Source organism: Engystomops pustulosus, chromosome 1 (assembly GCF_040894005.1).
Source record: "Engystomops pustulosus chromosome 1, aEngPut4.maternal, whole genome shotgun sequence".
In the NCBI taxonomy this organism is placed as follows: Eukaryota; Metazoa; Chordata; class Amphibia; order Anura; family Leptodactylidae; genus Engystomops; species Engystomops pustulosus.
The window spans coordinates 54,582,419-54,606,611 of NC_092411.1; the positions used below are offsets into that span (position 1 = coordinate 54,582,419).

At 41.9% G+C, this 24,193-nt stretch overlaps 1 protein-coding gene across 3 annotated transcripts in view; it reads left to right on the top strand.

The window, feature by feature from the left end:
* Window positions 1–20,327, top strand: part of KCNN2 (potassium calcium-activated channel subfamily N member 2) — a 113,730-nt gene extending 93,403 nt beyond the window's left edge. For 2 of the 3 annotated variants that reach the window (XM_072140807.1, XM_072140816.1), the window contains exons 5-6: window positions 5,517–5,586; window positions 19,457–20,325. In XM_072140807.1, coding sequence (XP_071996908.1) covers window positions 5,517–5,586; window positions 19,457–19,744 — 358 coding nt within the window. In that variant the 3' untranslated portion in view covers window positions 19,745–20,325. Of the gene's footprint in view, window positions 1–5,516; window positions 5,587–19,456 lie in introns of all 3 variants that reach the window. The other variant, XM_072140801.1, reaches the window with a different exon arrangement.
* The last annotated feature ends 3,866 nt before the right edge of the window (window positions 20,328–24,193 follow it).

Genomic DNA, 24,193 nt, shown 5'->3' on the forward strand with positions numbered 1-24,193 from the left:
GGACATATTCACAATATAATAGACGTATCTAAAAGCAGAAGCACGTTTCTGTATTCTGAATTCTTGTACTATCTTCTAAAGAGAACCTGTCACTTTTCCTGACATATCTGTTTTAGAAAATAATTGGACACCACAAGAAATAACAATTCTGTGTCTTATCTAATAAATGTAATTCTAAAAAAAAATTTGAATTAATTGACAACTGGGTGCTACCTACACACTCTGACACTTGCCTTTCAGTCCTGAAAGATTTACACTTCGTTCACAAGGCGAATGGTAAAACCCAGTTTTTAATGTATTCATTCATTTTTGGGAGGAATATCAAAGGATTAGTTCAAAGGTTATACATTTATTACCCATGCCGTAATTCCGATTATATACATATGTCATAAATCTGTGAAATGGACAAGTTTGATTATTTTGGCCAATGGTGTGCATGTACAGTAAACTTCTGAATTCTTCCAGAAATCAGCTAAAAAAATGCCCGGGTGTGAACTGAATGTCAGCCAAGTTTCTTGGATTGCCTGTTTGTGGATGCATGATTGTCTGAAACATTATTTCATGCATGACCCCAATGTAGACCAGTAACAGCCAATGTCTTCTTGCATATGTTTTTTGAAATAATATGTTCTGGTGTGAAACCCGTTGCCAAACATTGTCCACTTTCACTGTATTTAACATTTGTGTCCAACACCATAGATCTCTACTCTGACTAGTAGAAATGGGCCAGTTCTGTTATTGTTACATGTTTTAATTAAAAGAAATCTACCACCAGGATGAAGGATTGTACACCAACTACACTTAAGTGCTGGTGTGTCCCCCCTTCAGCAGAATTACCCCTTCTTTTAGCTTCTTATACTCTTGTTGTTACAAAAATAAAGCTTAAAGGCAACCTGTCACCTCATTTTCACTAAACACCTTTTTACAGAAGCCCAACATAAAGCATTTTTAAGGATTAAAGCATTTTTCCTCATCAATGCTGTAAAATATGGAACGCTTCACGTTGTCGGGACTGCATTGCAAATCTGCCTTTCTGCTTTCGCTAAGCATTTGCATTACAATATAATTGTGTGTTATAATTTACCTTGCACCCAGACAGAATCCTCTGAGCAGTCCCAGGGGCTGGGCCTTGGTTTGGATGCATTTAAAAAAACATGTGACTTGTCTTTGCTGCCGACTGCTCAGCTCTCAGCCCCCACCTTTGTGCTCCGGTACAGGTCCTCCCTCTTGCTCGTTCACAGAGTCCACAGCCTGGTGAGCGAACAGAGGGGAGGAGCACAAAGGTGGGAGCCAAAAGTTGAGAAGTGAGTAGCACAGACAAGTCATATGGTGTTTTTTGAAATGCATCCAAACCAAACTGGGACTCAACAGAAAATTCTGTGAGGGTGCAAGGTAAGTAATAACCAACAATTATATTGTAATGAAAATGCAGAACCTGGACCCCCAGGCTTATTTGCATAATTTTACAGATTTCCTATGTAAAAACAATGACATAAGAAGCTAAAAGAAGAGCGGATCCTGCCTGAGGGGCTCACCCCAGTATATAAGTGCACTTGGTTTACAATCCTTGAGCCTGGTGGTAGTTTTCCTTTAATGTTAGACAGCATTTTAGGTCTTTTTTCTGGTTAAAACATCTGTTATGTGTTTGTTATTGAGGCCCATCAAGTACCACTTACAATCATTATCCAAGTGGGATAACAATTTCATTCATAGAAATACAGCATCTATCTCACATAATGCACACAACATGCTAAATGAGTTCTTCAGTAGCACAATTGTAGAAAACGATTTTAGTCTCTGTTTGATCCATCCTGTAAAAGACTCAGAGATATTAATGTGGTTTCAGTGTAATGTCTTTCATACTGCTGGACTGTGTAAGCCTCGCAATCATTCTGGATTTAGCTACACGGCACAGTTTATTTTCAGCAAAATTCAGGCTAAATCATAAAAATACCCATAGAGGGCATCTATAATAACCAGATGTCGGGACTAGTCATCGCTGCAGATTGATGGAACATCCATAATGAATGGAACTACTGCTACGTGATGCATGATACATTTGCCAATTTAGGATTTTGCTATATGGTATGTGTAAATGTATTCACAGTAATTTAGTAATTTTAACCTTTAAAATGCTGAAAATTGGTCATTATATAGAGTAATGAATAATTAAAAGTGGTTTCCTGGCAGTTCATACATGTAGTGACATAGGCAGAGTTTTAGTACACTCTATAGCTTTTTTTAGCTGTTTGTATCATGTTACACGAATGCTATGGCTTTAAAAAATTTCAGGTCCAAATTGTAGACTGTATGGGGTCACATCATATGGTCAATTTAGGTGAATTCATGCTCTTCCAGAAAACCACTTCAACAAAAATGAAGATGAACATAGAAAATTAAGTGTTGTTTCTAAGTTTCCCTTAACATGTTTGCCTTCTTGCAGTTTTATTTTAAACAGGTTTTCCTTTGTTTGTCTTGTTTTTATTTTATTTTATTTTTTTCATTTTTTTTTTCAACCAAATGAAAATAGAGCTCGGAAGTAAGTTACGCTGTATCAGCTGCTGTTTCCAACTTTTGAAGATTGTTTCCAACTGCATGCCAAGAACTGATTATTTCTCTCTAGATCATTAACTTTGATGCTTGAGAGGGTGCCAGCGCCTGAAGATGGGCTGCTGTCCTGTCAACCACATATGAGTTATTGATATGATTGCTGTCATGGAATCTTAACCTGAAGTCATGATCGTAAAACCTGTGATAAGTGAAATTAAGACATTGAAGAGATCTCTTATTTTTCCTATTTTTTGTTTATACATTTTTGGTAATAAGGTGATCTGCAGACTGTTATTATTAGTCCAGGTTTCCACAGAGCAGTTTTGATGCATTTTCTGCAGACAAACCATAAAATCACTCCTCTTGAGGACATCAGACGTCACCCCCATCAATACAACACTATGGTCGAAGCGGGAAAAACACAGCTCCATATCAGCCTTCTGATCGTACTGCAGGAACAGCTCTCATTCACTTCTACCAATGTGAAAGGATGGACAACACACTGTACATGAAGTCATGTTCTTCAGGCTTCCATCCTGGTGTATTCAGCTGATTGAAAAGGCTAATTTACTGGATCAGTGCAATCTGATAAATGCATATTGCACTGATATACAGATCCAGATTGCATTGATATATGATTTTAATAATAATTCCTTTATTTATATAGCGCACACAGATTACTTAGCGGTGCACAGCACTTGCCAGATCAGTCCCTGTCCCCAATGGGGTTCACAATCTAATCAACCTACCAGTATGTTTTTGGAGTGTGGGAGGAAACTGGAGGACCTGGAGGAAATCCACGCAAACACAGAGAGAACATACATACTGTTTACAGATGTTGACCCTGGGATTTGAACCCAGGTCCCTAACGCTGCAAGGCTGTAATGCCAACCACTGTGTTGCCCTTGTGATTTTTTTTATCTCTGATAAAAAAGTAACATAGTTTTTCTGCACAGAGAGCTGTTCTCAGCAATGTTTTACTCTTAAAAGGTATTGAATGGAGAGGCAGGACACATGCTCGACCTGCTGCTCCATCAGTTAGTGAGAACGGGACCGCTCTCGTGATTGTGGGGTGTGACTCCAGGGATAGGGCATGACACTTTTTATTTTTAAGTTGGCGGCAGAATACTTAATGTTTTAATGATTTCTTTTTTTAATTTATTCATATTTGTCTTATATAATATCTGATATATAAGACAGCAGACACCCACCCTTTGTGGAGAGTGCTCAGCCCGTGAGCTTTCTCCATACCGCTTTTATGACACTACACAATACTGTTGAGGGGATAAATAAAGGTTTGTTTGCATTTAGGACACAAAGAAGGAATTCTTCTAATTATTGCATTCCTCTTGTGACTGTTGAAACTCTTATTTTACTGTCCACGTTTGCAGCATAGACTACTATCCTTCATGGCAGTAAAAAGTAATAACAATGCTCTCAGATCACCTTATTAACAATTCAACAATATATGAATCTAAAATGGGCCGGTTGGCTCTGTACATGGTCATGTTTTGTTAAGTTCAGGCTATTTGAAGGCTGCAACTCCAGAAAGTAAAGACAAATTGTATTAATACAGAATGAATAGTCTTTAGGAGAGTTTTTACGCTATTGGCCTTAAATATCTAGGAAAGCAAGATGGAACAGAAACACGATTAATACTGGCAAGATCATAGCATCATATTATACTAATTGAGCTGAATTTAAAAGGCAGAGCCATAAATACTGTTTGTGAAAACTTTAGATGAATGATCTTTTTTGAAGCCTGTTCGAAACAAAACATTGCATATTATATAACTGGCAGATCACCTTTAAAAAAAATGTAATGTACTGTAAAATAAACTTTTTCCAATTGATTTTTTTTTATTTTATTTTGACCAATGCAGCTAAATTTGTGAAGTCTCTAAAAAAAATATTCAACCATAATAACCTAGGCAGGCTAACTCCTACTGCAACTCCTGAGTTTGCCATAGAAGTAGCAGTTTTCTGGCTTGGTCATTATGTGACAATCTTTTTGCAATAATTTCAAGTTTATTAGCTAAACTTAAACAATAGATGCTTTGACTTTGCTGATATTTGACACAACTGACCATGTCCATTATTGTATATATTCTTCCTAACACTTGCAGCCATATACGATGTATCTGTATCACCAGCCACATTATATATCCCCCTAGTGGAGTGTCAATGACTATAAGACTCCACACCCCCAAAAGACGGCCTTAATTTGCAGTATCCGTAAGGAGAACTTTTACTTCCTGACCCGTGTCCATGATATAAGACATTTTCTATCATTTTCCTCTAATAACATAAATAAAGACATCTATGACGCTCAACTGAATTACAACTTTGGCCTTATACATGTTCTGACGTATTAGTATCTAAATACAACCATAACAACCCTTGGTGGATGAATGTAGGGAGCATGTTACAGAGTAAGTAGAGTTGAGTTATGGTTTTTGGTCATCTTGTACATATTGTTTTAGCTGCTGGTCAATTTAAATATACTTTATGTAATGGAAATTCTCACTTATCACTGTATTTTCATCTATAGGTATCAAACACTTTCTAACCCAATCCATCTCAGACTAAAAAGGGCTATACTTGTATCAGCACATGCAGATACAGGGAGGAGCATATGCTTGTATGCTAGATAATATAGTTATAGTTTGGTATGTTTTCCTGTACCTGCCTGTTATGATACTTGCTGCTTTTCTCTATCATAAATGAGTTGTTTGTTCTTTTACTCTATAATCAGAGCAATGATGGAGTTGAAGACATCACATTTTCCTGCTCTATGCTTTGCTGTGTTGAAGAAGCATGCTATTCATTCTACAGAAACATAACAAAACTGATCAATGCGATTTCTCAAGACATTTCTCATATACTATGGACTTCTGCAAGATGCATGTCATTTTAGCTTCAACAAATGATAGAAGGAGATCAATAAACAATTGTTTTTTTTTTAGGTTACGAAGTGTTAAAATGGAGCAACGAAAATTAAACGATCAAGCCAACACCTTGGTGGATTTGGCAAAGGTTAGTAAAGCAATACATAGAAAAGTATGTATCTAAAATGTAGAACCAAATCCACGACTTTAAACGTATTTGATAGGTGAATAGTCCATGAGGTCTGAAGAGATCTGAAGATAATGTTTGTTAATATAATAATAAATATTTATTTATATAGCTCTACCATATTCTGCAGCGCTTCACAGCTGGGTGGGCATACAGCTGAGCGCTGGAGAGGAGGAGGTGACTCCTCCATAGAAAAACGCGCTGCACAGTCGCAAACATGGGGAAAAATAGTACCGCCACCGGGCCGCAGTTGCTGTTTATGGGGACGTTTATGTGGACGCAAATTTGCGGCCACAAGGCAATGCGAATGAGGCCTAAATAAGACATTACAGAGTAATAACATTTTCAGATGAGAAAATAGAAGTGAGGGCCCTGCTCGCCAGAGCTTATAGTCATACAGACAATCATTGCTTGTTATTAGTCCCCACCTTCTTTATCTTCCATCTTCATGTTAAAGTCACAATTAGTGTTGAGCGAACCCGAGCTTTGCAGGTTCGGGTTCCCCCTTGCTGTCATCGATCGCAGGTATTAACTCTCTAAATGTCATCAGCTACATGCAAAAGGCTGCCACCAGCACAAAATGGCGTCATTTTATTGAAAATCAGCGATGGCGTCATTGGGAGCAATGACCCTTCCCCCAACTGGCTGTGCACCAGCAGGTTAGTGGCGACATGCGTGTCTTTACCAGCAGCATTTAAACAGTTAACACCCATGATACATGCCAGCAATAATTGCAGACGGTTACTGGTTGGGTTTGGCTACATTAGGCTATGAGGCAGCTGTTGGGTGTATGTTGTCCAGTACAGAATACTATTTTAGTGCTTTAGACCCATCATAAGCTAAAAAGGATGTTTTTCCACTTAATGTACAGCCTATTCTGGGTTTGTAAGGTGTATTGCAGTAGTTTCAAGTTCTCCACTGCTATGTGCTGGGGAATAACTTGTTCCTCAATACTGGGGCAAACACACTATTCCATTGTATTTGCATCATCAGGACAACGATACAAGCTCCATGTGTGCATCTCTGAAAGATGAGCCCTGTGCCACCTTATAGGTCACACATAACAAAATAATTTTGCACAATATTTTACGTTTTTTATAACTTAAATTGAAGATTGGTTCTTCTTGGTCTGCAGTCCAGTGTATCTAGAGTAGTTAATGTGCATTACCCACTGCTGCACTTCTCCTACCTAAAACCAATGTGATATACAGTAAGTCACAATCCTACAACATAAATAAGAAAATCTTAAAATCATGAATATCTTGAGCTCGATTAATAGAAGACAATCAAGGACTTATCTTTCCTGTGCCCCTGTTATGTAAGAAATCAATGCTATGCATACAGCTTTATGTAGGCAATATAATGAAATATTTATTCATTGCAATTCATGTGTGTGCACGTCACTGTACCTATTAAATATTAAGCAATGAACAAGTAGGTAAAGCTGGGATTCTGCATAAATATGTAGTAAAGGATTTATATTGTAATTGTCAGGAGATAATTGAGCAGTATATCTCTTCCTAACTATGTCCTACATGCCCTTTATCATCTGTTTAAGCAAAAAAGAGGTCAATTTTATTAAATAAATAATTCAATTCTTATTTATCGATATAGAATTTTCATTTTCTGACATAGGGACAATGATGTCATCATTAATGTAAATTGCTGCAGTCATTTCTTAGCCTTTACATCGTGTAATGATAAAGAAATGAGTCCAGTTACAAATACAGTGATTTCTTCTGTGCTGACACTTGGACAAGCCTGGTTGCTATATACTCCATTACAGGTCTAATCATCCTTTAGCTGGAGACGTTCCAGGTTTCCTAGGCTTCTGAATCTCTAAGTGAGTTTAGGTGCCTAGCAGAGAGACCCAGCTACTTAGCATCATCCACCTACAAAATGCAACTGTGCTGCAAGGTGTCTGAGTGATTACCACTTAAAGGAAGCAAGAACCTCTAATGGACCTTAATGCAAAGAGGCAAGTGCAATACTGTAGTAAAAGTCTCTGGGAGCTGGTAGGGCTGTATTTAGCTTTCATGCTTCTCTATGATCATGTCCTGATATAAAAAGTAGAACTGATCAACCATCCAAATATTTGTTCAAATTCATTATTTCTTAATATAAATAATATAAACAGTAATATATCAAATGTGCTGAATATATATATATATATATATATATATATATATATATATATATATATATATATTACATACATTTTTATATTTGTAATTGGAGGGACAGATGCGTTGTGCTAGTAGTTACAGACAAATAGATAGATTAGAAACGGTTGATGGTAATGCAACAATAAGGAAGGATTGCCATCAGAAAACATAGTACAATTAATTTCCAGTTTATGGGACAGTACCAGAGCTGAAAATACATATACTTCAGGACTGGGGCCATTAGGGTATACTGTCAGTTAGTACTTCTGGGAAGTACTAAAGGACACCCTTTTTATATATATATATATATATATATATATATATATATATATATATATATATACATGATGTACAGTTTGCTAATGTTAAGAGGCTAACATTACAGCTGCATGCTGGGAAAGCATTGGGAGGAGCTGCTGGATTCAGCCTGAGGAGCACACGCCCCCCTTCTGAGGAAAAAATTTTTTAGCTAAAAGAAAGGCGTCAGTTAGTTAATAGAGCTCAAAGGGAACCTGCGGCCAGCTGTATTTGTGAAACATGTGGTGACAGGTTCCCTTTAATAGCATTAATAATCTTTCCATCCTATAGTATATAATAACTGTTAGAAAGCAACAATACAGGCAGTCCCTGGGTTACATACAAGATAGGTCCTGTAGGTTTGTTCTTAAGTTGAGTTTGTATGTAAGTCGGAACTGTATATATTATCATTGTTTATTGTAACCTAGGAAAAAAAAAGTACAAGAAATTACCAATATCCAGAGGTCCGTTTATAACTATGGGTTGTATGTAAGTGGAGTGTTCTTAAGTAGGGGACCTCCTGTACATAGGTTTCAACAATGAATTGGAAGGTTAAGTGCATAGAATACAATGGGGTTTCAATAGAAAATTATGTAGCTTGTCACAAACATCTTGCATTATTGTATTCATTAAAGAGAATCTGTCACGAGATTTACACCATTGTCTCACATGTCATCCATAGCTTTGTTTTTACTGTCCAGCTGCTCTTTTCATAGCATCACTTTGGAAATATTCGAATTAGGCTGAAGTGGCATTAGCAGAGCACCGGAGGGCTTCTGTTCCACAGCAATAACAGCGCCCCTGCCCACCAGCGCCATCTCTCTTTCTTCCCCCTTCAGCTACATTTCTTCTGGATCTGCAAGATGTGGAGCCTGAACCCTGAGGTTCCCTGCCAACACCCCCCAAAGCTTTTCAGCCTCATTTGCATATTTGTACAGTGAGATTTTGTCATGGACTGAGCAGCTGGACAATAAAAACACAGGTATGAGTGACATGTGTGGGCATAGACCTACACAACATAGAAGTTAGTTTGAGTAGGTAAATTGTGCTGACGGGTTCCCTCTAACAATTGGCGCACTAATAGTGGCTTGCTATGTGTGCATTACAGGCGTTCCCCTACTTAAGGACACCCAACTTACAGATGACCCCTAGTTACAGACGGATCCCTCTGCCCCCTTTGACCTCTGGTGAAGCTCTCTGAATGCTTTACTATAGTCCCAGACTGCAATGATCAGCCATAAGGTGTCTGTAATGAAGCTTTATTGATAATCCTTGGTCCCAATACAGCAATTTTTTGTCTGGATCTACAATTATGAAATATACAGTTTCGACTTGCATGCAAATTCAACGAGCTGGGGAATAAGTTTGTGAAGACCTTGCATCATCTATATTAGTAATTATTTGGTGCAGATAAAGTCTTATCTTTTCCTTCTATGTAAATGCAGGACACATAGACTACCCAGGGAAACCATCCATTGCCCAGTGACTTATATTCTTGCATGTATAACATTGCAGTCAGTAGAAGTTGTTTAGAAATGTGAAACGCAGCACTGACTCCCACATACTGTACATGCAGAGAAAAATACTATTGTTTTCTTTCAGTAACATTATGGTTGCCATAGAAACCTTAAACAACAGAATGGGAGCAAGTTGTATAATGTACATGCGCTATCATTATTCCTCTCTGAGAATGACGATACTGTATATATCACCCCATAAATGCAGAGCCACGTCGTGTACATCTTCTTTACTCCATAGATGATCTTTAGGAAAGACTGCAATCATAATGGGGGAAATTTATTAAGACTTAAAGAGGACCTGTCAGGGCGATTTGGGACACATTATGGAGCTTATTAACAGGTGGTTTAGTGCCCCAAAATGCCCTTTAGCAAGTCCCTATGAGCAAGGGCGCTATAAAAAAAAGCCTTTATGTTAAATTCTCAGAAAATGTGCCCGCCATACCGTAGCACTGTACAGCTCCATACGGCGCCTTGTGCTCATTGCCGGACTATGGGGGATGTATATGTGACGTATATACATTGCCGTATATACGTCCCCCAATCTCCGTGTGAATAAGGCCTTATACATATCTAGAGATGGGTCTGATGCGCCTCAGTACAACAGCTTCAAAGTGCATCTGCACAGCAAAAGGGAAGCACCGGAACAAGGTAAGTATAAATGTTCTTTTAATTTTAATAGTTGGCACATAGGGACTTGTTTTAGTGGGCAATTTGGGTCACTAAAACACCAATCCATAAGGATCTGTGGGTGGTTTAGTGTCCCAAATCACCCTGACAGTTTCTCTTTGATAACCTTCATATCAGTGCACAACAATTTGTTTACTTAGTTTCTGAACCCTAAGTAATTGCAGTGTAGCACTTGAATCTACGCCAGGTTCCACCCGTTCCTATTCTGGCAGAGGTTATAGTAAATGTGTAGCGTACAGGGTGTGAAAGCCTGGAAAAATTGCAAAATCCCTGGCGTGTGCCCAGATCTGCAACTGCGACCTGCTTTATACATAGAGATGAGCGAACATGCTCGTCCGAGCTTGATGCTCGGTCGAGCATTAGGGTACTCGAAACTGCTCGTTACTCGGACGAATACTTCGCCCGCTCGAGAAAATGGCAGCTCCCGCCGTTTTGCTTTTTGGCGGCCAGAAACAGAGCCAATCACAAGCCAGGAGACTCTGCACTCCACCCAGCATGACGTGGTACCCTTACACGTCGATAGCAGTGGTTGGCTGGCCAGATCAGGTGACCCTGGGATAGACTAGCCGCTGGCCGCGCTGCTCGGATCATTCTGTCTCTGGATGCCGCTAGGGAGAGAGCTGCTGCTGCTCAGGGAAAGCGTTAGGGTGTTCTATTAGCTTACTGTTAGGCAGGAGTGATTCTCAAAGAACCCAACAGCCCTTCTTAGGGCTACAATAACGTTCTACTTTTTTTATTTTAATTTGCATCTTTTACCATTTTGTGAGGAATTAGCAGGGGGACTTGCTACCGTTGTGTTTAGCTCTTAGTGGCACACATATCCATAGCAAAGACCGAAGTGGGAAAATTCAGTAGGGGTTGGATTTCTATTAGGCAATAACTCAGTGTCATCTCATCTGGCATAGTAGTGTGCTTCCTTTGATACTTGGCTAGAAAATAGCCATAGGAGAATACAAACAGCTTCTTGAAGCCTACAGTAGCGTTCTATATATTTGATTTCTGGTTGATCTGCTGGTGGCTGTAGTTTCTGCAGTGCATGTACTTGCCAATTCTGAGCAATTTGTAGTGAGACTTGCGACCGCTGTGTTCTGCGCTTAGTGGCGCACATATCCATAGCAAAGGCCGAAGTGGCAAAATTCAGTAGGGGTTGGATTTCTATTAGGCAATAACTCAGTGTCATCTCATCTGGCATAGTAGTGTGCTTCCTTTGATACTTGGCTAGAAAATAGCCATAGGAGAATACAAACAGCTTCTTGAAGCCTACAGTAGCGTTCTATATATTTGATTTCTGGTTGATCTGCTGGTGGCTGTAGTTTCTGCAGTGCATGTACTTGCCAATTCTGAGCAATTTGTAGTGAGACTTGCGACCGCTGTGTTCTGCGCTTAGTGGCGCACATATCCATAGCAAAGGCCGAAGTGGCAAAATTCAGTAGGGGTTGGATTTCTATTAGGCAATAACTCAGTGTCATCTCATCTGGCATAGTAGTGTGCTTCCTTTGATACTTGGCTAGAAAATAGCCATAGGAGAATACAAACAGCTTCTTGAAGCCTACAGTAGCGTTCTATATATTTGATTTCTGGTTGATCTGCTGGTGGCTGTAGTTTCTGCAGTGCATGTACTTGCCAATTCTGAGCAATTTGTAGTGAGACTTGCGACCGCTGTGTTCTGCGCTTAGTGGCGCACATATCCATAGCAAAGGCCGAAGTGGCAAAATTCAGTAGGGGTTGGATTTCTATTAGGCAATAACTCAGTGTCATCTCATCTGGCATAGTAGTGTGCTTCCTTTGATACTTGGCTAGAAAATAGCCATAGGAGAATACAAACAGCTTCTTGAAGCCTACAGTAGCGTTCTATATATTTGATTTCTGGTTGATCTGCTGGTGGCTGTAGTTTCTGCAGTGCATGTACTTGCCAATTCTGAGCAATTTGTAGTGAGACTTGCGACCGCTGTGTTCTGCGCTTAGTGGCGCACATATCCATAGCAAAGGCCGAAGTGGCAAAATTCAGTAGGGGTTGGATTTCTATTAGGCAATAACTCAGTGTCATCTCATCTGGCATAGTAGTGTGCTTCCTTTGATACTTGGCTAGAAAATAGCCATAGCAATAGGATAGGATTGTTTGGTTTTAAAAACTCAAAAAAAAACAAAAAACACAAAAAAAAAAAAAAAACACAAAAAAACACCAAAAAAAACAAAAAGAAGTAAAAAAAAAAAAAAAGTTATAACTCTCATTTTAAAAATGTTTAACCCGAGGGCTAGGGGTAGAGGACGAGGGCGGGGACGTGGGCGTCCAACTACTGCAGGGGTCAGAGGCCGTGGTCCTGGGCGGGGTGAGACACCACCTGCTGATGAGGGAGCAGGGGAACGCCGCAGAGCTACACTCCCTAGGTTCATGTCTGAAGTTACTGGGACTCGTGGTAGAGCACTGTTGAGGCCAGAACAGTGCGAACAGGTGATGTCGTGGATTGCTGACAATGCTTCGAGCAATTTGTCCACCACCAGTCAGTCTTCCACGCAGTCCACCCATGTCACCGAAATCCCCACTCCTCCAGCTCCTGCACCTCAGCCTCCTCCCCCCCAGTCTGCCCCCTCCCAGGAAAATTTGGCATTTGAACCGGCATACTCTGAGGAACTGTTTTCTGGACCCTTCCCACAGTCACAAACCACTTGTCCGGTTGCTGCTGAGCAATTTTCCGATGCCCAGGTTTTCCACCAGTCACAGTCTGTGGGTGATGATGACCTTCTTGACGTAGTGGAAGTGTGTAAAGAGGTGTCCGACGATGAGGAGACACGGTTGTCAGACAGTGGGGAAGTTGTTGTCAGGGCAGGAAGTCCGAGGGGGGAGCAGACTGAGGGATCGGAGGATGATGAGGTGACAGACCCAAGCTGGGTTGAGAGGCCGGGTGAACACAGTGCTTCTGAGACGGAGGAGAGTCCTCGACCTGAACAGGTTGGAAGAGGCAGTGGTGGGGCCAGACGGAGAGGCAGGGCCAGAGCTGGTGCATCAGCGCCACTGTCAACTAGTGAAGCTCCCGTGGTGAGGGCTCTTGCGGCGAGGGCTAGATCTTCAGAAGTGTGGAGGTTCTTTAAGGAAACACCGGATGACCGACGGACTGTGGTGTGCAACATTTGCCAAACCAGGCTCAGCAGGGGTTCCACCACTACTAGCTTAACTACCACCAGTATGCGCAGGCATATGAATGCTAAGCACCCCACTCAGTGGCAACAAGCCCGTTCACCTCCGGCCGTGCACACCACTGCTCCTTCCCCTGTGTCAGCTGCTAGTCAGCCCCCTGCCCAGGACCCTGGCACAAAAACCCCATCGTCGCCTCCACGATCCTCCACAGCATCCACCAGCGTTCAGCTCTCCATACCCCAGACGCTGGAGCGGAAACGCAAATATAGTGCAACCCACCCGCACGCCCAAGCCCTTAATGTGCACATCTCCAGATTGCTTAGCCTGGAGATGCTGCCCTATAGGCTAGTAGAGACCGAGGCCTTTCGCAACCTCATGGCGGCGGCCGCCCCTCGGTATTCGGTCCCCAGCCGCCACTACTTTTCCCGATGTGCCGTCCCAGCCCTGCACCAGCACGTGTCAGACAACATCATCCGTGCCCTGACCAACGCCGTTTCTGACAAGGTCCACCTGACCACGGACACGTGGACGAGTGCTGCCGGGCAGGGCCACTATATATCGCTGACGGCACATTGGGTTAACTTGGTGGAGGCTGGGACCGAGTGTGACCCTGGGGCTGCTCATATACTGCCGACGCCGAGGATTGCGGGGCCTACCTCGGTCCAGGTGTTTCAGGCCTACTATGCCTCCTCCTCCTCCCACCCCTCCTCCACCTCCTCCTCCGAACTACCATCCGTGGGCACGGCGCCATCAGTCGGTAGCTCTAGGCACAGCAGCAGTGCCGTCGCTAAGCGACAGCAGGCGGTGCTCAAACTGCTGAGCCTAGGCGACAAAAGGCACACCGCCCAAGAGCTATTACAGGGCATCACGGCGCAGACTGATCTGTGGCTGGCACCGCTGAACCTCAAGCCGGGAATGGTTGTGTGTGACAACGGCCGTAACCTGGTGGCGGCTCTGCAACTCGGCAGACTGACACATGTGCCATGCCTGGCCCATGTGTTAAATCTGATAGTGCAGCGTTTCCTCAAGACATACCCCAATCTGTCTGATTTGCTCACGAAGGTGCGCCGCATCTGTGCGCATTTCAGGAAGTCCAGCCCAGATGCTGCCACTCTCAGGGCAGCGCAGCGCCGCCTCCAACTGCCCGCTCACCGACTGTTGTGCGACGTGCCCACGAGGTGGAATTCAACACTGACCATGTTATCCAGAGTTTACCAGCAGCGCAGAGCGATTGTAGACTGCCAGATGTCAACTTCCACCAGAACTGGTAGTCAGGTCAGTCAGCTTCCTCAAGTCTACAATGAGGAGTGGACGTGGATGTCTGATATCTGTCAGGTGCTGAGTAACTTTGAGGAGTCAACACAGATGGTCAGTGGCGATGCCGCCATCATCAGCCTCACCATCCCGCTGCTTGGCCTGTTGAAAAACTCTCTGGTCAGCATGAAGTCGGAAGCTTTGCGCTCGTCACAAGAGACAGGGGAAGAATATTCCCTTGTTGATAGCCAAAGCACCCTGAGGTCTGTTTCTCAGCGCATATCGGAGGAGGTGGAGGTGGAGGAGGATGAGGAGGAAGAGGAGGAGAATGTTGGCGAGACACAAGAGGGGACCATTGTTGAGTCCTTCACTGTTCAGCGTGTATGGGCAGAAGAAGAGGAGTTGGAGGAGTTGGAGGAGGAGGAAATGGACAGTCAGGCCAGTGAGGGGAGTGAATTCTTACGCGTTGGTACTCTGGCGCATATGGCAGATTTCATGCTAGGCTGCCTATCCCGTGACCCTCGCGTTCAAAGAATTTATTCCAGCACCGATTACTGGGTGTTCACTCTCCTGGACCCACGGTACAAGCAAAATCTTTCCACTCTCATCCCTGGAGAGGAAAGGAGTGTGAGAATGCATGAATACCAGCAGGCCCTGGTGCACAAGCTGAAACAGTATTTCCCTTCTGACAGCGCTAGCGGCAGAGTGCGTAGTTCTGCGGGACAAGTAGCGAGGGAGAGTAGGCGAGCAGGCAGCTTGTCCAGCACTGGCAAGGGTACGCTTTACAAGGCTTTTGCCAGCTTTATGTCACCCCAGCAAGACACTGTCACCTGTCCCCAGTCTCGGCAGAGTAGGGCTGATCTTTACAGAAAGATGGTGAGGGAGTACGTAGCTGACCATACCATCGTCCTAAATGATCACACAGCTCCCTACAACTACTGGGTTTCAAAGCTGGACATGTGGCACGAACTGGCGCTGTACGCCTTGGAGGTTCTTGCCTGCCCTGCCGCTAGCGTCTTGTCCGAGCGGGTTTTCAGTGCAGCTGGTGGCATCATCACCGATAAGCGTACACGCCTGTCGACTGACAGCGCTGACAGGCTGACGCTTATTAAAATGAATAAAGGCTGGATTTCTCAGAATTTCCAATCTCCACCAGGTGAAGGAAGCTCAACCTGAATAATTGATCCACTCCTCCTCCTCCTCCTCATTTTCCTCCTTCTCCTCCTCTTTGTACAGTAAAGCAGAGGAAACTGGCTATTTTTTGACAGGGCCCACTGGCTCTTGCTATAGTACTTCATGCATTTAATTTTTCTGGAGGGCCACCTACCCGGTCCTCTGTTTGAAACAATTTTTGTGAGTGCCACATACAGGCACTCAATCTATTCCATTTTTCTGGAGGGCCACCTACCCGGTCCTCTGTTTTAAAAAATTTTTGGGACTGCCACATACAGGCACTCAATCTATTCCATTTTACTGCAGGGCCACCTACCTGCTCCTCTGGTTTGAAACATTTTTGGGACTGCCACATACAGGCACTCAATCTATTCCATTTTACTGCAGGGCCACCTACCTGCTCCTCTGGTTTGAACAATTTTTGGGACTGCCACATACAGGCACTCAATCTATTCGATTTTACTGCAGGGCCACCTACCTGCTCCTCTGGTTTGAACAATTTTTGGGACTGCCACATACAGGCACTCAATCTATTCCATTTTACTGCAGGGCCACCTACCTGCTCCTCTGGTTTGAACAATTTTTGGGACTGCCACATACAGGCACTCAATCTATTCCATTTTACTGCAGGGCCACCTACCTGCTCCTCTGGTTTGAACAATTTTTGGGACTGCCACATACAGGCACTCAATCTATTCCATTTTACTGGAGGGCCACCTACCTGCTCCTCTGGTTTGAAACATTTTTGGGACTGCCACATACAGGCACTCAATCTATCCCATTTTACTGGAGGGCCACCTACCTGCTCCTCTGGTTTGAAAAATGTTTGGGACTGCCACATACAGGCACTATCCAAATTAAATTGTCTCCATAGCAGCCTCCACACGTTGTCTCCATTGCTACCTCCAAAAGTCGTCCATATAGCTGCCTCCATACATCGTCCCTTTATCAAACGAGGTGTGTCAGGCAGAAATTTGGGTTGTTTTCATGGATTCCACATCAAAGTTGTTAACTTTGTCGCCACCCTGCTGTGTTATCCACAAAATATACTGGCAAACTTTTACCATTTAGGGATATTATTTCAGCGCTTCTTGCGCATCTGTTTACATTCCCCTCACCCGGCATATCCTAAACTTATAAGAACGCTACTACACTTGATCTTATACAAAAGGTTCTTAGAAGTGCTGTTTGGGGAGTAGCCTAGAGACAGGGGCTTGGATTGGCGAAAGCTCGCCTGGCAGCGGAACGCCAGCTCCATGCGCATCATGCGCTTCTTGCGCATCTGTTTACATTCCCCTCACCCGCCATATCCCAAACTTATAAGAACGCTACTACACTTAACTTGGTGCAGGCTGGGACCGAGTCTGACCCTGGGGCTGGTCATATACTGCCGACGCAGAGAATTGCGGGGCCTACCTCGGTCCAGGTCTCAAAGGCCTACTATACCTCCTCCCACCCCTCCTCCACCTCCTCCTCCTCCGAATTACCATCCGTGGGCATGGCGCCATCAGTCGGTAGCTCTAGGCACAGCAGCAGTGCCGTCGCTAAGCGACAGCAGGCGGTGCTGAAACTGCTGAGCCTAGGCGATAAAAGGCACACCGCCCAAGAGCTATTACAGGGCATTCCACATCAAAGTTGTTAACTTTGTCGCCACCCTGCTGTGTAATCCCCAAAATATACTTGCAAACTTTTACCATTTAGGGATATTATTTCAGCGCTTCTTGCGCATCTGTTTACATTCCCCTCACCCGCCATATCCCAAACTTATAAGAACGCTACTACACTTGATCTTATACAAAAGGTTCTTAGAAGTGCTGTTTGGGGAGTAGCCTATAGACAGGGGCTTGGATTGGCGAAAGCTCGCCTGGCAGCGGAGCGCCAGCTCCATGCCAAGATCCAACTAACATAGTTTTAACTGCAGCACCTTTAATCTACTACTAGTTCACTGCCTCCATACATGGTCCCCTTATCAAACGAGCTGTGTCAGGCAGAATTTTGGGTTGTTTTCATGGCTTCCATGTTAACTTTGTCGCCACCCTGCTGTGTAATCCACAAAATATACTGGCAAACTTTTATCATGTACCGATATTATTTGAGCGCTTCTTGCTCACCTCCTTTGGTTCCTCTCTGCCACCCATTGGTTTGAAGCCTGAGTCCATTTAGGGTATGTCGCCATGACACTCTCTAGCCTGCTGCCGCTGCCTCTGCATGCCGTCCCCTATAGTGTCAGGGTCAATTATTGGATGTTTTAGATGCTATCTAGCTTCATTCTGTCACTCTGTCATGGCCATGCTGTTGCCCATAATTTTGGCATAATGGTGCGATTATGCAGCCTCAGAGGCATCCATGCATGCTGCCCCTGCTGTTTCCTGTCCATTTCCGTGGTGTTTCCATCCTTTTCTGAGGTTCCCAGGTGTTTGGCCAAGCTTCCCTGTGCAGAGCCTTGGTCCCCTTGAAAAATGCTCGAGTCTCCCATTGACTTCAATGGGGTTCGTTATTCGAGACGAGCACTCGAGCATCGGGAAAAGTTCGTCTCGAATAACGAGTACCCGAGCATTTTAGTGTTCGCTCATCTCTATTTATACACCATCCATCCATATTACAATATCAGGATGGCAGGAACCGACACTGATATCTACTGCGATGAGGCCCTCGGAGTCACACATGTTGCAGCTGAGGCTAACTGGCCATTCATATCTAGCTATGATTTAGAAATTACATTAGCCGATCTTTAAAGAAAATCTTCCAGCAAATTATGGTTTAAGTAACCCACAATGTTTTTGGGTAGCTCCCAGTGACATGTTTATTAGGAGGTTTGCTCCAGTACTTTAGTTATGCAATGATGTTTTATATTTATGTTAATGAAGCACAAGTGCTTTGGAGAGCTGTTGCTAAAGCAACTTGAGGATCTCTGGCTTTTACAAACCCGAAGCACTTCCCCCCTTTCTCCGCTCTCCATGTCAATCCCCCTTCTGCTTTGTGCTGAAATATTGCGGCAGAGATTAATCTACCTATCTATGTACTGTATTTATATATCTAGATCTTGGAATAGCAGCACAACCAATGTCGGTGGCATAAAACTACTGGTGGAGGTCATGAGTATATAATCCATAGAATAGGCAGCACTCCGATGCGTGAATGGATTATTGCATTGTGCGTTGTTTCGGCGACATAGCACCTTTCTCAAGCATAATGTGAACAAATGTTAAGTATTTGATTGCCGAAAAAACTCACAATGGAATAATCAATTTATGCATCGGAGTGCTGCATATTCCTTGGATTCTAAATATCTATCTATCATCTCTATCTGCTCTATCTCTACATGTTCTATTTATCTCTTTATCTTTCTGGCATCTATTCTTTTCAAATCTTTAGACTTACGGTACTTGTCTATCATACTCTATCTGCTATCTATAGATTTGAGCACTTTTCAAAGGCTTATTTGTATTCGATTGCTGTTCTCCTGTCTACATCAAATATTAGTAAGTGCTAATAATCCCCCTGTGTATATCATCAGAGAACGGCTTCCCGAGATTCAGTACAATGACACAATAATAAAACGATTTCTGTCAATTTTTTTCTTTTTTTTTTTCTCCTAGACCCAAAACATCATGTATGACATGATCTCGGATTTGAATGAAAGAAGTGAAGACTTTGAGAAGAGGATTGTTGTCTTAGAGACAAAGCTAGAGACATTAATTGGTAGCATCCAGGCTCTCCCCGGACTGATTAGTCAGGCAATCAGCCAACAGCAAAGGGACTTGGTTGAAACTCAGCTGCAGACGTATGACAAGCATGTTGCATACAGCATGGAGCGATCGCGGTCTGTGTCACGAAGGCGACGGTCTTCATCCACAGCACCTCCAACTTCATCAGAAAGTAGTTAGAAGGGATTATGTTAACCAAAAAGACTTTTTGCCATCATATGGTCAATATTTTAGCTTTTATTGTAAAGCCCTATGGTTCTAATCAGTGTTATCTGGGTTCTGATGTCAGAATCTTAGAAACCTGAACATAAACATTTTAGGCCAAATAGAGTGAGAACTCTTTTATTTCTTTCAGATGCACAGTGAATGCACCTATCATTGCTAAATAGATTGTTTCTCTGTTTCACTAACTTTTTATCCATGCACTTCAAACAAACTTTATTACTATATAGTATAATAAAATATTCATTTCTGAACATAATTGTATGGTCACTTCTGTTCATACAATGGGTTCTGCTTATATTAGGCAAGTTTATTGAAATAACCAAGTGATATGTACCAATGTGATTTTTATAAAATTATTTATTTATGAATTGAAAAAAAGTAGGATAATAGCCACGGAGGCTTAGTTATTTTTTTTAACCGTATATTAATATTATAAAATTATAAATGCATAAATACATTATATTACCTTTAGACCTTGCCTTAAGATATATAGCATAGTTCTTGGTTGTAGATTTATCCAAGCTTGAATAAAAATTTATGTTTTTCAACTGTTCCATTTTCTTTTTCTTTTCTTTCATTTTCTTAAAAATAAAGTTTTTATATATATGGTATTTGTTATTGCCTTTTCAAAATGGGTTTATATTGTTCTGTGTTGCTTGTTATGTGTACTTTTAATACCAATTCAATCTTTTATTGCAAGGGTACCTTACCTGTTTATTCTTGCACTGCCGTTCAGGTGACCCAAGGGTTCTTTGAACTTACCGTAAAAAGTAAGACTATTACATTAATTGTTACTTCAAATATAACCATATTGTTCCCTTTTTCAATAGACCGCCATGGATGGCATGACTACTATCTGACAGCTTTTCATCCTTCCTGTCATTTCTTTAGCATTCATTTCAAACAGGGAACAGAGGGGGAGATTTATCAAGCTGCTTAACAGTGAGAATGTGCTTAGTTGCCCATGGCAACCAATTACAGCTCAGCTTTCATCTTACCAGTGCTCATGAATATTTAAAAGGGGAGCTGTAATTGGTTGCCATGGGCAACTAAGCACATTCTCACTGTTAAGCAGCTTGATAAATCACCCCCATAGTGCTTTCAAGTGTGCCCCCATCTGGACTTATTTAGTGGTCTGGGCTTATATTTTTTACACAACTGAAAAGGCTGATAAATCATTCTTCGGCATATTTCTGGGGTAGATCTTATTTTCATTATAAATACTGGATCTTGGCTCTTTGATGCTTGGAGCCGCAGGGTGCTGGCTGCTGATCCCATGAATTTAGATGGAAACACAAATGCAACTAGGCTGAGACTCACCCCAAGGATGTGCATTGCATTTGTAAACTCAATATCTCCATGATATCTTCCTTAAAATGACAACACAACTGTGTTTCTAGGCGCCACCGTACAGAAGGGCTGGGCTTATATTTTTTACACTACCATGAAAAGGCTGAAAAATCAAAAAAATTTCTGGGGTAGATCTTATTTTCATGATAAATGCTGTCCCTGGGCTCTATAATGCTAGGAGGCACTCTCTCCTTCTGGATTAAAAAATAGCATTACAACATACTGTAATGCTGTTTTCAATACACAACAGAAGTTTCACAGTAAGGCAGTGACCCTGAGCATCATATGCACAATTATGAAGGTAATGCAGGTCCAAGGGCATTGTTCAGTCTACAATTCATATCTGAAAGTCTGAATATGCCCGTGTGAAGTGTCAGCTGTTCAATTTAATGTCTAAATGAGGTAAGTTCATTGTGTCTTCTCTGTACTTTTGAAACAAAGTTTCCAAACTGTTGCTGTATGTATTAAAGGGGTTTCACCATCAATATAACTTTTCTCTGATCCACAACAAACTTTCTGACGGAGCGGTGGCTTGGAGTCTGTTGGCTCGGCTTGGATGTTTTCAAATGTTAGGAGTCAGAACCCATGTTCTTAAGTGAGATATTTGATATGTTGAAATGTTGGACTATCTGTAACACATGTGGATGGAAACGGCTGGAAATGTTTGCTTGTTCCACCAATCATTGGCCTCAATGTTGCCTTGCCAGAGTCACTGCATTTCCAACCATTTCCTACTGTGTAGGGAAAAAGGAAAAGAAACAGTGGAGTCCTAAATTCACAAGGTGACCGGTGGGAGTAAGTATAAGATGTTTCTTATAATCTTTTTCTTTTTACAACTTGAATATTTCTGCTGACCATTGAGCACATGATTGACTGAACTTTTTTGAAAATTACACTTTATTGGCTGCTATCTTGTATATCTTATATTTTGAGAGATAATTGTAGTTTTTTTTTTTAATTTAAAAGTGGTATGATACTGGGATGATTTGGGCTATAGCCCAGCCATCAATTGACTGAACATCTATACCACAGCTTGTATTATATCCCCAATGATTAACTACTATAAAAACCTGTTTCATTTATTTGATTATAATTGAACTCTAACAAAAGTGATGTTTTTATTCATACATGGATGTAATATGAATGCATCCATTCATATTAGAATGCAGTAGAAAAGGGGCTTTAGTAACAATTAATATTAATATATTATAGTTGGTTCTTCTATATTCGGAAAGTTTAGCTGGTCTAGTTATATTTACATGAATGAAACTCATTTCTTACTTACAAGATATATTTTGCCATATGTTAAGGGAAATAACTAAAGGGAGGAGCAAATGCAAACATTCCCTGTGGAGCCAGAATCAGAATATTTAAAATTGCTCCTCTTTTAGGGATTAGTAATGTACTAGACGGCTGTTCCTCTGATAAGGGTCTCTATTTTCAACACTCTAGTAGTTATTTGGGTTTTATGTTAGTAGAAATATGTTTTGCTTTAAAACCAGCTCCCAAAAAGTATGTACTTGTATTGATTAATTTCTCATGCCATCTTAAAATGGTGTAAGAATATTCACAAATATATTTCAATTTACAAATAAGTAAATCTCTGTTAGGAGGTCCCCTGCAAGGCACTTATATTTAATTACATGTAATTACATAAATGTGTGAAAGTAAATAAAATATATCTCAACCCCCTTACCAATGCTGCTGCATTTATGAAAATTATACCCTCCCCAACCTTTTTTTGCCCAGGGACTGGCATAAACATAAATCTTCTCCAGGGACTGGTGGGTGGGGAGATGCAGTCTGGTGTCATAGTTTCTTAGTGAAAAATGTATGTTAGCATGCCCCAATATAACTCCATGCATGCCTATTTTAATTTGTCCCCTTTCCTACATCATGCCTTCCTCCCATGTCCCCTTTCCTTTAGCTGCCCCCACCCTCTGCTTCCAGCCGCACTAAAAAGAAAAATACTTACCTTCCTCATTCCCCACAGTTTTGTCTTCCTTCACTTCTCTTCTGCATTAATGCATGGTTCTATTGTTGGCAGATACAATGTGATGACATCATGACGCTCCCTGTCAATAGAGCAGTGCATTAGCGTGGGAATTAAGTAAAGTAATAGACTGCTGCAGGGGAACAGCGAACGTGAGGCTTTTTGGTTTTGTTTTTACAGAAGTCAGCCGCGGATCGGAACCAGGTGTTCCACGGCCCGGTCTTTGGCCACGGACTGGTGGTTGGGGAACACTTCTCTAGAGAACCAAAGCGGTGACATCCCTGACTTGCCTTAGTGAAGTGCAATATTTGTAGAGCTCAATAAAACTGCACTCGAGTAAATGAGGCTGGGTTGTAGTTCCCTGCTGAGAGGAGGGGTGAAGAGTGAGGCTAGAGGAAAGATTTTTTAAGGTGTCTTAGTGCTGGATTAATTCATTGTAATAATTTATATTGTAATCCGTTCCAACCACTGAATTTATGCTTCCTTCCTATCTAAGAGGAGCACCTCTAACTGATGAGATCCCCAACAATCCTGAAAACATGGGTGACTTGCACTTTTTACTTCTAGCATTTGCTTTGAAGGGGGCAAGAAAGTTATTTTTTCAGGGTCTCTGTTCTCTCAGCATAGCCATTTAAGTGGTCAGTTGACACTTTTGGTTGGATACGAAATGGAGGCAGTCACCTGACAGCTGTGACCAGTCAATAGAAGCATCAGTCACAGAAGCAAAGAACAGTGACATAGGCAGTAGCATTTCTATTCCCCCCATTTGGAGCCATTTGATAGAGATGTTGGAATACACGTTCCTACATTTTTTGGAGAGACCTTGATATGAGCAGACAGCTCTCAACTTCCCGCCATCACAAAATGGGAGTCCAAGGTATGGAATCATATGTGTTGTATATGAAGAAAAGATAGAGACCCTTCCTTAAAAGAAAAAAACTAAATTTGCTTTGTGTAGTGTAAGTAAAACCAATGCACTCCTTGGCTAGAGAACTGTCAAAAGTTTAGCAGAATTGAGCCAAGTCATTTTTAACGATTCTTATATAATTAGAATCACTGGA